A 15,841-nucleotide genomic window follows, 5' to 3' on the forward strand; every position below is an offset into this window, starting at 1 on the left:
TGATCATGAGGCATGGGAGTGTTTGTGTGTAAAGTCTTTTTCGTAACATTCATTATTCATTTGAGGGATTCATTTATTTATTGCATCTCTCAGAGGTTGTCGTTACTTTCGGATATATTTCTGCAGGCCCTTGTAAAACGTGCAATAACAACTAACCCCACGACTTAAATGCAGTTTCTAATTAGACGCCTGTGTATGTATGTGCATATTAGAAATGGGCATTTTTAAATCATTTTGTAGAACTCCAAAAGACAAAAATGTAAAAAAAAAATTAAATGATTTATTTTATTGAAAGAAATGTTTTAAAATAAATTAAAATTAAATTAATAATAATTGTTTTTTAAATTAATTAAAAAAAAAAAATATATATATATATATATATATATATATATATATATATATATATATATATATATATATATATATATATATACATATACACACACACACATAAAATTTTATATTTATTTTAAAACACATTTTTTTCAATAAAATAAATAATTTACATTTTTTGTCATTTTTATTTTATTCAAAAAATGTTTTAAAATAAATATAAAATGATATATAATTTTATATTTATTTTAAAACATTTTTTTTTTTTTTTTGCAAAATGTGACACTGGACCATAAAACCATAAAGTCATAAGGATCTATGTTTTTAAATTGACATTTATACAGAGAACTCTTTCAATTTATGGTTTGTTGGGATAGGAAAATATTTGGCCAAGATACAAATATTTGAAAATCTGGAATCTGGAATCTGGAATAAATATTGAGCAGATGGCCTTTAAAGTTGTCCAAATGAAGTTCGGTAGTGACATGAAAAATGTGGGACACATTTTTTACATAAAGTTTCCTAATTTACAAAGAAAATATAAAATAAATAAATAAATAAATAAATATATATATATATATATATATATATATATATATAATTTTTTTTTTTTTTTTTTTTTTAATTTACATCAATTTATATTTATTTTTCAATTTTTAAAAGAATCAAAAAAAGAAGAATAAAAAAGTTGTCCAAATGAAGTTCTTAGCAATGCATATTACTAATCAAAAATTACGTTTTGATATATTTATGGTAGGAAATTTATAAAATATCTTCATGGAACATGATCTTTACTAATATCCTAATGATTTTTGTCATAAAGAAAAAATGATCAATTTGACTCATACAATGTATTTTTGGCTATTGCTACAAATATAACTGTGCTACTTAAGACTTTTTTTCATCCAGGGTCACAAATATGTAAAATGTTACATTAAAAAATGCTTATTCTTTAGTCTAAAAGATAAATTAGTATAAATAACTATATTTTTTTAATCAAATAAAAACATATGAATGAATCTTGCTTTACTAATTGGAGATGTAGAGGTTACATTAGCTTACTATTTTACAGAAAACACATGTGATGTTGGGTAATAGTTTTTAACTATAACATTGTGGTCAGAGTTGACAGCACATTTTTGTTCTCACTGCAAGATCAATAAAGTCCGTGTTTGTTTTCGGTGACAGGTTTTAAGAGTGAAGCATCAATCATTTACAGAAATTCTGCTGTAGGAGTGTCTTTACATTTTATTACAATGTGTGTGTGTTTTCAGTCACCTTGGACGATTTAAAATGTACAAAGAGTTTATAGGTTTAACATTGTCAAACACTAGTATAACTGAAGCATGTGGCACTCAAGTATGGAGGACTCAACAACATAATGGGCCTTTTAAGTGTCACAATTATTGTATCAAGGGCTAAATGTTTCACCATGATGACTGTACAACCAGTGGGTGGCAAATGTTGTTTACTACATTAGTTTCCTCTGAGACGCAAGTTGTCTTCCTCTAGAGGGTTCTTAAGTGGCTTGTAAACCAGGATCTTTGAGCTACATTCAAATTTTTTTGGGTTTGTGTCTTATTGGTGATATTTAAACTTTAAAAAATGCATTGTTTTTGCAGTGGGAGTCTATGAAGGGCTTAAAAAACAAAAATATAAAGCTTGAAATGTGATGTTAATGGTTTCATATGAAAAGCTGCAAGGTGAATAAGCCCGTTTACTAGTTTAAATTGTTCACTAATTTTGCATAACAGGAGTTAAAAAATTGTTCATTGCCATTTTACAGAATTGGTCCAAAGTGAACGTTTTGAAAACAATGTCTTTTCCAAAAAATTATATTTATGTGAATTGTATACCATCCAAAGTACACATTTCTAAGAATTGTGCAGTTAATTCTTGTATTGTATTTTCAGAAAGTTTTGGAATATTTGTCCTCTCCCCAAATTCGTCACCACCGAAACAGTAATAATAATTTAATTAGAAGGGTTCTATTGACTTATTTACAATTAAGATGTAATCGAAATCTTAATATTTTTTTTGCTATTTTTAATGAGGTAACTCATTAACCATTACATTTTTTAACAATATTTCAGTTGTAATTCAGAGATTTGTTGCAATTTCAACTAATTTTGTTTTGTAAAAGGCAACAAGTTGATCATACTAATTTCAAAGTTAAGGATTCGTAACCAAAAAAATACATCTTAGTTGATAATTCAGTATACTTTATTTTTGACAAAACGACCCATGTTTCCGTCAAACTGCCAAAAAAGTGTGCTTAATTGCAGAAAAAAAGTGTTTGGTAGTGATGTTCCTTAAAGTTACATACAGATTTTTCAGACTTTTGAACACATTTAGGTCAAAATGATGGGACCCATCTACTTAAATTTTGTAGCTGAAAGAAACAAAGAGAGGGACACAGGAATATTTCCTGATCATAAATCTTTAAAATCAGCCTCAGCCAATGGACTAAAACATACAATGTTTCGGTAGTTACATGAAAAATTTTAAATAAATATATATATTTTTTAACTTCAGTTTTTAAAAGAATCAAAAAGATACTTTTAAAAACAACAATGGAAAAAAAAATACTTAAATATAATTTTCATTAGTTGAAATTCAGGTGTTAGGGTTCGGGACAGCCACCTCCCTTTTGAAAGTACCCAATAAATTATCTTTTAAATATATTAAGCTTACTAATATTTTAAATATTATTGTGGGTTTCAATAGATATTAGAAGGATTTTAGTAAACATCTAAGATTTGAATACTTAAATGCTTTTTAATTGTGTTTTTTGGTTGTGGGACAGCAGTTTGCACAAATTCTGTAGAATGGCCCTTATGACTTTACACAGACAGATTTAATAAGCTATTTTATTATATTATTGGTATGTTGATGTAAAAAGGTCTATGTTATAGTGCAATAAGAGCCTCCTGAAAGCTTCATGTGTTGATATTCTACACAATTTCCATAAAATCTAATAAATTAAATCAAGAGTATGTTAGTATTTACATGTATGTACAGTTGCAATCGAAATTATTCAACCCCCTTGACATGCAAGACATTTTGTTCCAGATAATTTGTTTTTCTAAAAACAAATCTACAAAGGCATTAGGACACTATTAGATAAAGTATTTTAATACACATTTGAGTAATTCTGAGAACATAAATTGATAAATAATGAAAAAAAAAATCAATTGGCTCTAAACGTTCATGTTCAAAATTATTCAACCCCCAAAAGTAAAATTTGGTGCAGAATCTTTTATTATTTAAAACCACCAATAAACACTGTTTGAAAGTGTTTAGAAACATTGATCACCTCTCTACTGCAATCTTGGACCATTCCTCCCCTGAAAAAGCTTTTAGATCACGGATAATCTTTGGTTTTCACTTTGCCACTGCTTTCTTCAAATTCAACCAAATATTTTCAATGAGAATTAAATCTGGAGACTGAACAGGCCACTCAAGAACATTCTGTGACTGATCCCTGAACCAAGCAGAAGTAGATTTGTTTGTTTACTTTGGCACTTTGGAAAGTCCATTGATCATCATCTTCGGTCTTTGCCCCAAAGGCATCACAATTCTTGTCAAAATGGCCTGATACTTCAAAAAATCCATGGTTTCCTTCATACAGTCATGTTTTCCACTTCATGCTACAGTAAAACAACCCCATAATTGGATCAGCCCACCTCCATGTTTGACCATGGAGATAGTGTTCTTCTGCTCATTAGTTTTCCCTTTTTTGCACCAGACAATCCGCTGATCTATACGTCCAAAAAGTTCTAGTTTGGGCACATCACTCCATAAAACATTCTTCCAGAACTCCACAGGTCTATCCAAATAAATTTTAGCATATTCAAGCTGACCTTTTTGTTCTTCTTGATCAAGAATGGTATTCGCCAAGATGCACCAACATCTTGTGCCATGCTTGTCTTATGTTCATCTTCTACTCTGGAATGAAATATTTTTCCTCCTTTCATCGGGTCATCTCGCAAGTCTTTGGCTGTACATTGCAGGTTTTTCTCAGTTGCTCTGATCAAACATTTTATGAAATTGTGCATTTTTGGTTGAACACCCTCAAAGGTTTTCTGGTACAACACACTTTAAACTAAGGAATAAGGCTTTTAGTGTCTTAGAAATCTTCACGTAGCCTTTGACTTTCTAATACAATAAAACTATTTCTTCTCTATAGCTTTTGTGAAAGCTCTGTTGACTTTACCATATTTGCTACTCAACTTCAGCACATGCATGGGATAAATGTATAGATGTGTAACATCTCAAGCTGATTCAGTTTTTTTAATAGTTTCTAAAGGCTTAATTGTGTTTTAGGAGAATTTTGTTCCCTACCACAAAAATAAATGACTTAAAACGCCAATGTTGAATAATTGTGACAGCCGTGTTACTAAAAAAATCCTAGAACTCAAACACATTACATTATATATTGACATTGTCACTTTTAATATGCCAGTACACTGTTGTAGATGCAATTTTTATAAAGTCCTGAAACTTCAGACAAGCTTTTATTTGTAAAGTACTGCAGTCTCTGGGGGGTTGAATCATTTTGATTGCAACTGTATTTTGGTGTTTATTCTGACGCAGTGCTTTGTCCCACTTTTAATGCAAGTATTACTGTAAACAGTTTTCTGTGGTAATCTGTGGTCAATTTATATTTAACTCTGAATGTACATTTAACTTGTCATTACTGTTTTCAAAGCTATTCCCATTCATTTAAATTTAATTAGGTTAAGACACTTTGAGAACTTGCTGTTTTATAGGCAGTTTCTGCTTGTGTATACACTCCCAGGTGAGTGAGCTCTTCATGGGTCTCGCTCTCATTTCTCACTTCATTAGACTACTACAATACCCTGGTTAGAAGTCAAGACCCTTATGGGTTTCCTCTGTAGAGAGAGCTTCTCAGTTAGCACATTGAAGTGCAGTGTAGCCGCCCGGCCCTGATTCAGGTTTAATCAAACACATCACGCTTCAGCTGCCGCTGTGAGAGGGAATGATCGGAGGTCTGAAGTAATCAATGGTGTTTTAGAGTACAAAGCTCTCTATAGGAATCATATAAAAGGAGAGGTGTTTTCTCACAGACTAGCACTGGGTGTTGTACATCCACTCTTGACTGCTATCTTATTTAGTGGGAAATATATCTTTAGCCAGAATTTTTTGCTTAAAGCTGTTAAACGTTTAAGATTGTGGTCTTTTTGCCACTTTGATGGGTAAGAGAGGTTCATGGGATTAGGAAATGATGCCCACATAAGTACCATGGCTAAGCAAGCAAGTTAACATGGCTACAAATACAGTGGCATGTCAAAGTTTAGGAACCCCATGTGTACCCCAAATGTAAATCATTTTAATAAAATAAGGAGAGATCATACAAAATGCATGTCATTTTTATTTAGTACTGTCCTGAGTAAGATATTTTACATAAAACATGTTTACATATAGTCCACACAAGACAAAAAATAGCTGAAATTATTAAAATAACCCCCTTTAAAAGTTTGGAAACCCCTGGTTCTTATTACGATGTGTGGTTACCTGGATGATCTACCACGTTTTTTTGTTTTGTGATGGTTGTTCATGAGTCCCTTGTTTGTCTTGAACAGTTAAACCGCCCGCTGTTTGTCAGAAAAATCCTTCAGGTCCCATAAATTCTTTGGTTTTTCAGCAATTTTGTGTATTTGAATCCTTTCCAGCAGTGATTGTGTGATTTTGAGATCCATCTTTTCACATTGGGGACAACTTTTCACACTGAGGGACTCAAACACTACTACTAAAAAAGGTTCAAACATTCACTGATGCTCCAGAAGGAAGGGGGGGGGGGGTAAACCTTTGAACAGATTGGATCCGTGTACATTTTTCTTATTTTGCCTAAATATCTTTTTTTTTTTTTCCATTTTATACAGAATCTACTTACATGATTTCCAGAAGACAAAATAAGTTCAATTTACCCTGATCTTCAAATTCAAAAAGTTTTCACCCCCGGGTGAATTTAAAGATCAAAGTAAATTGTATCTAATTTGTCTTCCGGGAAACATGCAAGTATCTTCTGTTGCTTCCGAAGGGCAGTAATAAATGGGAAAATATATATATTTCAACAAAATAAGAACAATTTTGACATCTTCATCCTGTTCAAAAGTTTTCACCCCTGGCTCTTAAAGGATAACTGCAACCTGCAACCTGGGCTGTTTTTTTTTTTTTTTTTACTGTAAACGAGAAAAACTTATATCTAAAAGCATAATTACGACAAACGAGCCGTTTTTGAGATTGACCGTGATTTCGTTTTGTGGTCAGTGGCCGGTGAATGGGAGTACTAGGGGCATACATTTGAGCGCATCAAAATCGATATTTTTACAACACTAAGAAGGCTCGACACACCATGACACTTTGCTCGAAGTATCGCCTGGGTCTCTACACATGAACTCGAGCATTGAGAACATTGTTTGTGTACACACAGTTTACTAAAAAGAAAGGTTTTGAACAACTCGCTTTCACTGTTTGAGTTTCCGCTCGCGGCCGTCTTGCCAGTCAAGTGGTGTCGATCTCCGAGTGCGAGGATGGATAGCTCCTAAAGCATATTTCCATATGAATGCACGGCTAATTCGTTGTTTTGTCGCAAGTGAAAAACAATATTAAACTTCTAGTTGTAAAGAGAGCCTCATATAAGCCTAATATTTCGTCCTATGGAGTCCATTCATTCGCATTCGGAGATCGACACCTTTTGACTGGCAAGATGGCTGCGAGCGGAAACCCAAACAGTGTAAGTGAGTTGTTCAAAAACTTTCTTTTTAGTAAACTGTGTGTACACAAACAATGTTCTCAATGCTCGAGTTCATGTGTAGAGACCCAGGCGATACTTCGAGCAAAGTGTCATGGTGTGTCGAGCCTTCTTAGTGTTGTAAAAATATCGATTTTGATGCGCTCAAATGTATGCCCCTAGTACTCCCATTCACCGGCCACTGACCACAACACATGGTCAATCTCAAAAACGGCTCGTTTGTCGTAATTATGCTTTTAGATACAAGTTTGTCTCGTTTACAGTAAAAAAAACAGCCCAGGTTGCATTTTGGCAACAGTTATCCTTTAATGCATTGTTTCCTTCTAGAGCGTTAATAAATGTTGAACCATTTTTAATAGTTGTGTATCCAAACAGTTCACCCAAAAATGACAAAAATCAAAAACAAAGCATCACCCTCATTTACTCATCATCATGTCTTTCCAAAACTGTATGACTTACTTTCTTCTGTGGAACTTAAAAGAATATATTTTGAGAACATCTACCAGAATTAAAAAAAAAAAAAAACTTGTGTTCTGCAAAAAAAGATAGTCTTAAAGATGACAATTTATTTTTTGGGTGAATTCTCCTTTTAAAGTGAGTCAATTTCTAAATTCAGAATTCTTGTGATAACTTCTGATTTTAGGGCCTTTATTTGAGTCTTCAAAAGGTAATCATTTTACAGTAGTAATATAAAACACTTTAGAGATTTATGGCACATATCTACAGCCAATTTCTCAATCTATGTTTAACCTGTAAGGCACATTGGGTCACATTTTATCTCACTGTATCAGATGGCCTGTTTGTTTTTGTCTTCTTGGCATTTATGTACCAATATTATGACAGTATTTCACGTGTGCAGTTATGTCTTTAGTCTCCAAAGGCACCTACTGAGTGATAACCTTTCACCTCAAATGTTCTGACAGATCTCATTTGTTTCCTTCACGCTGACCTTGTCTGAGCCTCTAAAATTAGTCAAAGCTAAAGCAGACATGCAGAAAAATCTAATTTCCTCCAAAGCTGTTAGAACACCTAATCTGACTGGAAAAGACTGTGGTATAATGAATTCCTAAAGTGTATTTCTGTGCTTTCTGTCAACAGTAGTGTGAGCCATTTTTTTTCCTTCTGTGGCCCTCATACCATTAAGCTAAGCCATTTTAATATCCATGTAATGCAAGTAAAATAAATGAGAGCAGAGAGGGCTACTGTTGATCTTTTTGTCAGAACGTTACGATTGTTCACTATCCTAAAGGGTCTCTATTGTGGATGTGGAGAGTAGTGGCCTTGGATTTTATTCAAAATCCTCCTCAAGGTCTTGACAATCTCAAGGGTGGATTCAGTCTCTCACTTTTTACAAATCGCTTTTTTCCTGAAGAAAGCAGTCAGCACATGTGTTCCTGACATGTTAAGCTCTGGTGCTCATGTAGGCAACACAGCTTCAGACCTGTGACATTTCCTGCTTCTATTTCTTATGTAATGAGAAGAGCCGAAAGTCAACAGGGACACTCTTATAAAGTCATTAAGTATGAAGTCAAGGTAACAGCTTAATAATACATTTTTTAATCTTTTTATAGGCAACTTAAGCATCCATGAGAAACTGGAGCAACTTGTGGCGGAGTTCTTGGGGGTGGAGTCAGCCATGGCATTTGGAATGGGTTTCGCCACCAATTCCATGAACATTCCAGCGCTAGTCGGCAAGGTCAGCGTTTAAAAAAATAATATTCAATGGTGCCTCCTTATTTTTTTTACGTCCATCTTAAATCACTCAGTTGAAGTGAGCTCACAAGTGTGGTATTAATCTATTATCTCCAAGTGGCTGATATTTAATTGCTACTATAAACAGGTTTTCACGCACCACGGAATAAGCCAATGAACCAGCACACTAAACAAACGCTTGTTAAAAATAATGCTCAATCAGATAAGCAAGCACAGTTAGAACTGACAGTGTTTATTTAGGGTGTCTCATTAGGGTTTGTTTATCCTGAGCCCAATGATGTGGTCGGTCATAACCAGCTCAGATTAGAAGACCTCAGGATCTGGATGAGATCCAGAAGGCTTGGGGAATGTCCTGAGGTGCCAGAAACTAGTGCAACTAGTTGAATTGCATTGAGCAGGGATGATTTTCTTCAAGCAAAGTCTTCATGATGTAATGGGCCCAACAACTTGTGCCTTCTGGAGGAGGTGTCAGTTCAAGGCCTCTCAAGGTGAAGTGAAGATGATGGCAACAATTGTTGAATTAGGCCATCTCTGCAGCTATTGAGACATCATCATCCAGTTCACATCAGAAGATCCAAATGTTAAAGGAATAGTTCAGCCAAAAATGGAAATTTCATGTCATTCCCAACCTGTAAGACATTCGTTCATCTTCGGAACACAAACGAAGATGTTTTTGCAACACAACTACCATGTTCAAGCCCCAGAAAGTTAGCAAGGACATCAATAAAATGTGACCATGGACCACAAAACCAGTCATATAGGTAAATTGATCAAAATTAAGATTTATACATTATCTGAAAGCTGAATAAATAAGCTTTCGATTGATGTATGGTTAGGATAGGACAATATTTCCAAGATACAACTCTTTAAAAATGTAGAGTCTGAGGGTGCAAAAAAATCCAAATTTGACAAAATCGCCTTTAGAATTGTCCAAATTAAGTTCTTAGCAATGCATATTACTGAACAAAAATTAAGTTTTGATATATTTACAGTAAAAAAATAGACAGCAACGCAACTACAACGTTCAAGGCCCAGAAAGTTAGTAACTTAATTCAACAATTCAAAACCTCAAAGTCACTCATTTTGTTTTCTTTGTGCACAAAAAGTATTTTCGTAGCATCATAAAATTAAGGTTGAACCACTTAATGAGTCACATGAACTATTTGTGACCCTGGACCACAAAATGAGTCTTAAGTAGCACGAGTGTATTTGTAGCAATAGCCAAAAATACATTGTCTGGGTCAAAATTATAGATTTTTTTTTTTTATACCAAAAATCATTAGGATATTAAGTAAAGATCATGTTCTATGAAGATATTTTGTACATTTTCTACCATAAATATCTCAAATTGTAATTTTTGATTAGTAATATGCTTGTTAAAAACTACATTTGGACATCTTTTTTTGGCGATTCTCGATATTTAGATTTTTTTGTACCCTCAGATTTTCAAATAGTTGTATCTCGGCCAAATATTGTCTTATCCTAACAAACCATACATCAGTGGAAAGCTTATTCAGCTTTCAGATGATGTATACATCTCAATTTCGAGAAATTTTCCCTTGTTTGTGATATTTTTTGTGATATTCCCGCACAACATTATTCCACACATCATGTTATTGATGGATTCCTGCTTCATACTTTGTTCAGAGCCGTGCAGTAACAATGTCTGTTTCCAGGGTTGCCTGATTCTGAGCGATGAGCTAAATCACACATCCCTCATCCTGGGAGCCAGGTTGTCGGGGGCAACCATTAGAGTCTTCAAACACAACAGTGAGTACATATTCAAAACGTTCTGAAATACGGTGTTCAGCTATCCACGCAACTGCTCAAGGTCCAACATTTGTAAATGCTGAGGTCATCGTCTTCACAGTTTGTGATGGTTAGCAAACTAAATTTAAGCATTAGACTGCAGCAAAGCATATTTGGGTTTTACAAAAGCTGTGCTTTAGGGAATCCACAGTGGTTAATGGAATTCTTGTGTAGCTACTGGAAAACTACTGTGCATCTTTCTCCAGAGGATGGATGAGAATACATGATGCATTAACAACAAAAGCTTCAATGTAGTCTGACAGCACCATGTAATATTTGGTTGTGTATCCTTACGGCAAACCCGGAAGCCTCCATGTGCCACTGTCTGACCTGAAAATGCTCTTGGTTAAAGTGAAAGAGGAGTCTAGCCATCGCTCTTGGCTGCCTTGTTTAAATTCTACAAAAAAAACTTGATTAGCTGGTTTAGGTATGTTTAATTATGGTGCGAACTAATGCCATGTTCAGCTTCCTCAGAAAATAAAAAAGAATGCTGCAATGCATTAAGTTAAACTTCGGAAACTCGTGCAGAGATTCTGATTTCATCAAGATGCAGGTGCATGATGTAGCATAAGTGGATGTGATGAGTTTAATGATAAACATTTACGTTGAAGAAAATCAAATGCATCAATGAGTCAAAAGTTCTTCATTACATGATAGATAATCCAACCTGTTCAGCAAGCATTTGTGTTTGGCATTTATGTCCACATACAGTCTGCTTGTCATTGTTTTTTGTATAGTTATTCTTGGCATGAAACCTTTGGCGGATTTGGTTAGGTGAGTGTAGTATTTCAGGACTGCATGGATAGTGAAAGCAGGCCGCGTCCACATTGGCCTTCACTGGCCTAAATACGTCCACCTGTTTGAAATGAGGCCACTTTAATGAGAGACTATATGGAACACTTTTTTTCTTTGGGCTTTTTGTCACTTTTTATTCATAGAGACAGTAGAGACGGCAGTAAGTTAATAGGGTATAAGAGTTGAAATGGGATCAGAGTGCAACACGGACCGGAATCAAACTTGCGTCAGCTTTCAAAATCTAATTTTGCAGTTCAACTCTGCCATCTGTTGGCCAGTTTGTAGTGGTGCCTTGTCTGGTTATTCATTGTAAGCGACTTCAGGCTAGTGAGTTGTTGGTTTTTGGCTGTATTTACGAATCCATTTGGGCTTACACAATAAAATATGGCCTACCAATAATAGCGTTGTTGAATATTCCAGTGTTATGTTAGCTCAGTTTTACTTATCACTATTAATCACTGTAATTTTCATTTCTTTAGTTGTTTCTGGCTTGCCCAGCCCTTTCTCTAGGATACAATTATTGGAAATGCTTCTTTGCAGTACGATGTAATTTAGCCTTGGTTAATGATTGTTTCATGCAAGTTAAAGCTGTAATAAATCAGATCATTGAATTCAAGCAGTTCTCCTTGATCCGTAAAAACCCTCACACTCCTAGATGCACAAAAACTATTTAGGCTTATTTTGTTGGTGGGTCATTTATTTTGGGTTTATTTTACCAGACCATGTTCTTTCTTTTTCTAGCAAGGTCTGGCAACACTGCAAGATTGTGTTTCTGTAATCTGACACATTCAATTCAGGTCTTTCAATTCATGCAGCCTCTACTGAGCTGATGAGATGTGCTTGCTGGAACGTCTCTACAAAAGGAGGATTGAGAAACACTGTTATGTGTATCCAAGAACAAAACTTGTTGGCCACATATAGAAGAAGCATCTAAAAACATGTTGGGTTGTTATAATTTAGCTTAGTGATGTAATACACTGTAAAAAGTTGTCACCAGTTTCAACTTAAAAACTTAAGTTCAGCAGCTGCCTTAACATTTTAAGTTAAATCAACTTAAAAGTAAAAGTCATTTTAACTAATTTTATTGTCGTGAGTTGAAATTACTTGTAGTTTTAAGTTGATTCAACTTAAAATTTTAAGGCAGCTGCTGAACTTAAGTTTTTAAGTTGAAACTGGTGAAATCTTTTTACAGTGTATTACAGCCATATACAGTCAGACACCATGAATTTATTCAGACACCTTCAACATTTCTCACATTATCACAGTTTATTCTATAATTTAGAAAATAGTAATAAAATATGACAAGAGCTCAGATCTTGATAATGTCAGTTAACTTTGATAGAAAGGCATGTAATGGAATACAAACAACCAAAAATTCAGACAACTGTTAGTATGACAAGATTTACATATTATCAATACTAACTAGCAATACTTTGTTGACCAATTACCAAGCAATGCTTCATTTTGTTCAGTCTGTGTTGTAAAAAGGTCACATTAGTCATTAAAGGAAAAAACACTTAAGCAAAACATGGTCAGGTCAAAGTGTCTGAACAATTTTTGGTCCCAAATTTTGATCAATTTTACCGTTAGTCCACTGTATGAGGAATTTTTAGGTATACCATGTCACAGTTTACTTTATTTTGCTATCCTCACTTACATAAATGAACTATAGTGTCCTGAACCCACTAGTAAAAAAAATTATATCTGGTCTCTAAATAATTTTGGGTTTGTATATTCCTAAAGATGCTTCCATTGAACCAAATGAGAGTGTATCTTTTTTATTTTCCTTTAGGAAGACCTACAAATAAGTGGGTTTTTGTTTGGTTAGAGACAAAAACACTAACTGACAATGTGTATTTATTTTAACACCCGATTGTGTCCTAATGTGCCTGTTTTGTGTTTGGTTACAGACATGCAGAGTCTAGAAAAGATGCTCAAGGAGGCAATTTGCTCAGGTCAACCTCGTACCCATCGAGTCTGGAAGAAGATCCTCATCATGGTGGAGGGCATTTACAGGTTAGAACATTTGAGAATATTTACAGTTCTATTCGCTTCAGCTTTAAAGGGATAGAAATAAAATGAAAATGCCGTCATTAATCAGCTACCCTCATGTCGTTCCAAACCCATAAGACCTTTGCTCATCTTCAGAACATGAATAAAGATATTTTTGATGACATCCAAAATGTTGCTGACCCTGCATAGACAGCAACGCAACTGATACATTCAAGACCCAGAAAGGTAGTAAGGACGTTGTTAAAATAGTCCATTTGACATCAGTGTTTTAACCATAATGTTAGGAAGCAACGAGAATATACTTTTTGTGCACAAAGAAAACAAAAATAACTTAATTCAACCATTTCTTATCTTCCATGTCAGTCTTCGACATGCGTTCACAAGAGTACCATGATGTATACATGAAAGCTTGACAAAGACTGACTCGAAAAAGAAGAAAAGGGCGAATGAAGTTGTTATTTTTGTTTTATTTGCGCACAAAAAGTATTTTCCTAACTTCATAACATCAAGGTTGAACCACTAATGTTACATGGACTATTTTAATGATGTCCTTACTACCTTGCTGGGCCTTTAACATCAGTTGCATTGCAGTCTATGCAGGGTTAAAGCTCTCGGATTTCATAAAAAAATATCTTAATTTGAGTTCCAAAGATGAATGTAGGTCTTACAGGTTTGGAATGACATAATGACAGAATTTAAATTTTTGGGTGAACTATTCTTTCTTCAAATGAAAGAGGATCTAATTAAGCAAATGAATAAAAACACTTATAGCTTATATACAGGACCTTTTTTCCTTCAAAAGTATAGTTGAAGTTCTTTACAACGCAGCAGAAAGTCAATTAAACAATACAAACTACATTTACTATCATTGCTGGAAAACAACTAAAGCAATTAGATTTGATAGCACCAACAAAATGATCACACCTGAACTGTGATGTCACCCATTTGAACACTGCCTGTCTGATTGTTTATTGAGGTCAAAGTCTTCAGTCACGGTTGTGTGACCCGTTCCAACCTTGTGAGCATCGATAACCCTTTTTCTAAGGTCATTTATTGCATAAATCTGTGCTCAGTGTGCTTTGAAGTGAACACTGAAGGTTCATAACCTTTATATGAATTTCAGGCATGATTATAGAAGGTTATGAATGATTCACTAACTTGCAACCACTGTACAGGTAGCCACATAAAACTATTTACAATGCCTAATTGCCACCATTTCCCAGGACATCTTAATGATATCTGCTAAGTAGTTTGAGACATTTTATGTTTAAATTCTTGTTTAAATTTGCGTTTTAAAAAACATTTTGTTTAAATTATATTTTGTAAAAATTATATTAAATTTTAGTATTATAAATTTGTTAGTGTGTATGTGTGTGTGTGTGTGTGTGTGTGTGTGTGTGTGTGTGTGTGTGTGTGTGTATACATATACATACATACACTTTTTTTTTTTTTTTACACAATTATGTATATTTAATATTTATTATATTATTTAATTATATAATATGTGACCCTGCAACACAAAAACAGTCTTAAGTAGCACGGATATTTTTTCTTAGCAATAGTCAACAATACATTGTATGGGTCAAAATGATCATTTTTTAATTAAGTAAAGATCATGTTCCATGAAAGTATTTTGTAAATTTTCTACCGTAAATATATCGAAATATTGTAAAATAATTTTTGATTTGTAAATGCATTGCTAAGAACTTCATTTGGACAACTTTAAATGCTATTTTTATTTTTATTATTTCTTTTTTTTTTGTTTTATCCTCAGATTCCAGATTTTCAAATAGTTGTATCTCAGCCAAATATTGTCCAAACCATGCATCAATGAAAAGCTTATTTATTCAACTTTCAGATGACATCAATCTTCAAAAAGTTAACCCTTATGACTGGTTTTGTGGTCCAGGGTCACATACTTAATATTATATACAATAGTAATACAATTTATTAAATGATTATAATCATTAAAAATATTTATACGCACATATTTGCCTTGTGTTTACATTCTGGGTCCATAATCTCATTTCTAACACCTTCTAACTGAAATGTCTTTGTCTTTATTTCTGTCAGTATGGAAGGCTCTCTAGTCCGTTTGCCAGAGATCTTAGCACTAAAGAAGAAATACAAGGCTTATCTGTACCTCGACGAGGCCCACAGCATCGGGGCCGTGGGGCCCACAGGTCGGGGGGTTGTAGAACATTTTGGGGTGGACCCCAAAGAAGTGGACGTTCTGATGGGAACCTTCACCAAGAGCTTCGGGGCTGCTGGCGGGTACATCGCTGGGAAAAAGGTAGGCACCTTACTGTCAGAGGTCTTTTAACAATGCATTTCCTGAGGCAGAAATCAGGCCAAGGTTTTACAGAAATTTGGCTCGTTGAGCTGCTATTTGTCGTTTGG

The 15,841-nt window shown here is 34.1% G+C and overlaps 1 protein-coding gene across 1 annotated transcript in view; it reads left to right on the top strand.

Moving 5' to 3' along the window:
* The window catches only part of sptlc3 (serine palmitoyltransferase, long chain base subunit 3), a 57,063-nt gene that overhangs the window by 21,942 nt on the left and 19,280 nt on the right, over positions 1 to 15,841 (top strand). The window contains exons 2-5 of the mRNA XM_073834602.1: positions 8,683 to 8,807; positions 10,501 to 10,594; positions 13,339 to 13,444; positions 15,515 to 15,734. Of these exons, the coding sequence (XP_073690703.1) occupies positions 8,683 to 8,807; positions 10,501 to 10,594; positions 13,339 to 13,444; positions 15,515 to 15,734 (545 nt within the window). The remainder of the gene's footprint in view (positions 1 to 8,682; positions 8,808 to 10,500; positions 10,595 to 13,338; positions 13,445 to 15,514; positions 15,735 to 15,841) is intronic.

The sequence above is a fragment of the Garra rufa genome, chromosome 2 (genome assembly GCF_049309525.1).
Source record: "Garra rufa chromosome 2, GarRuf1.0, whole genome shotgun sequence".
Lineage (NCBI taxonomy): Eukaryota > Metazoa > Chordata > Actinopteri > Cypriniformes > Cyprinidae > Garra > Garra rufa.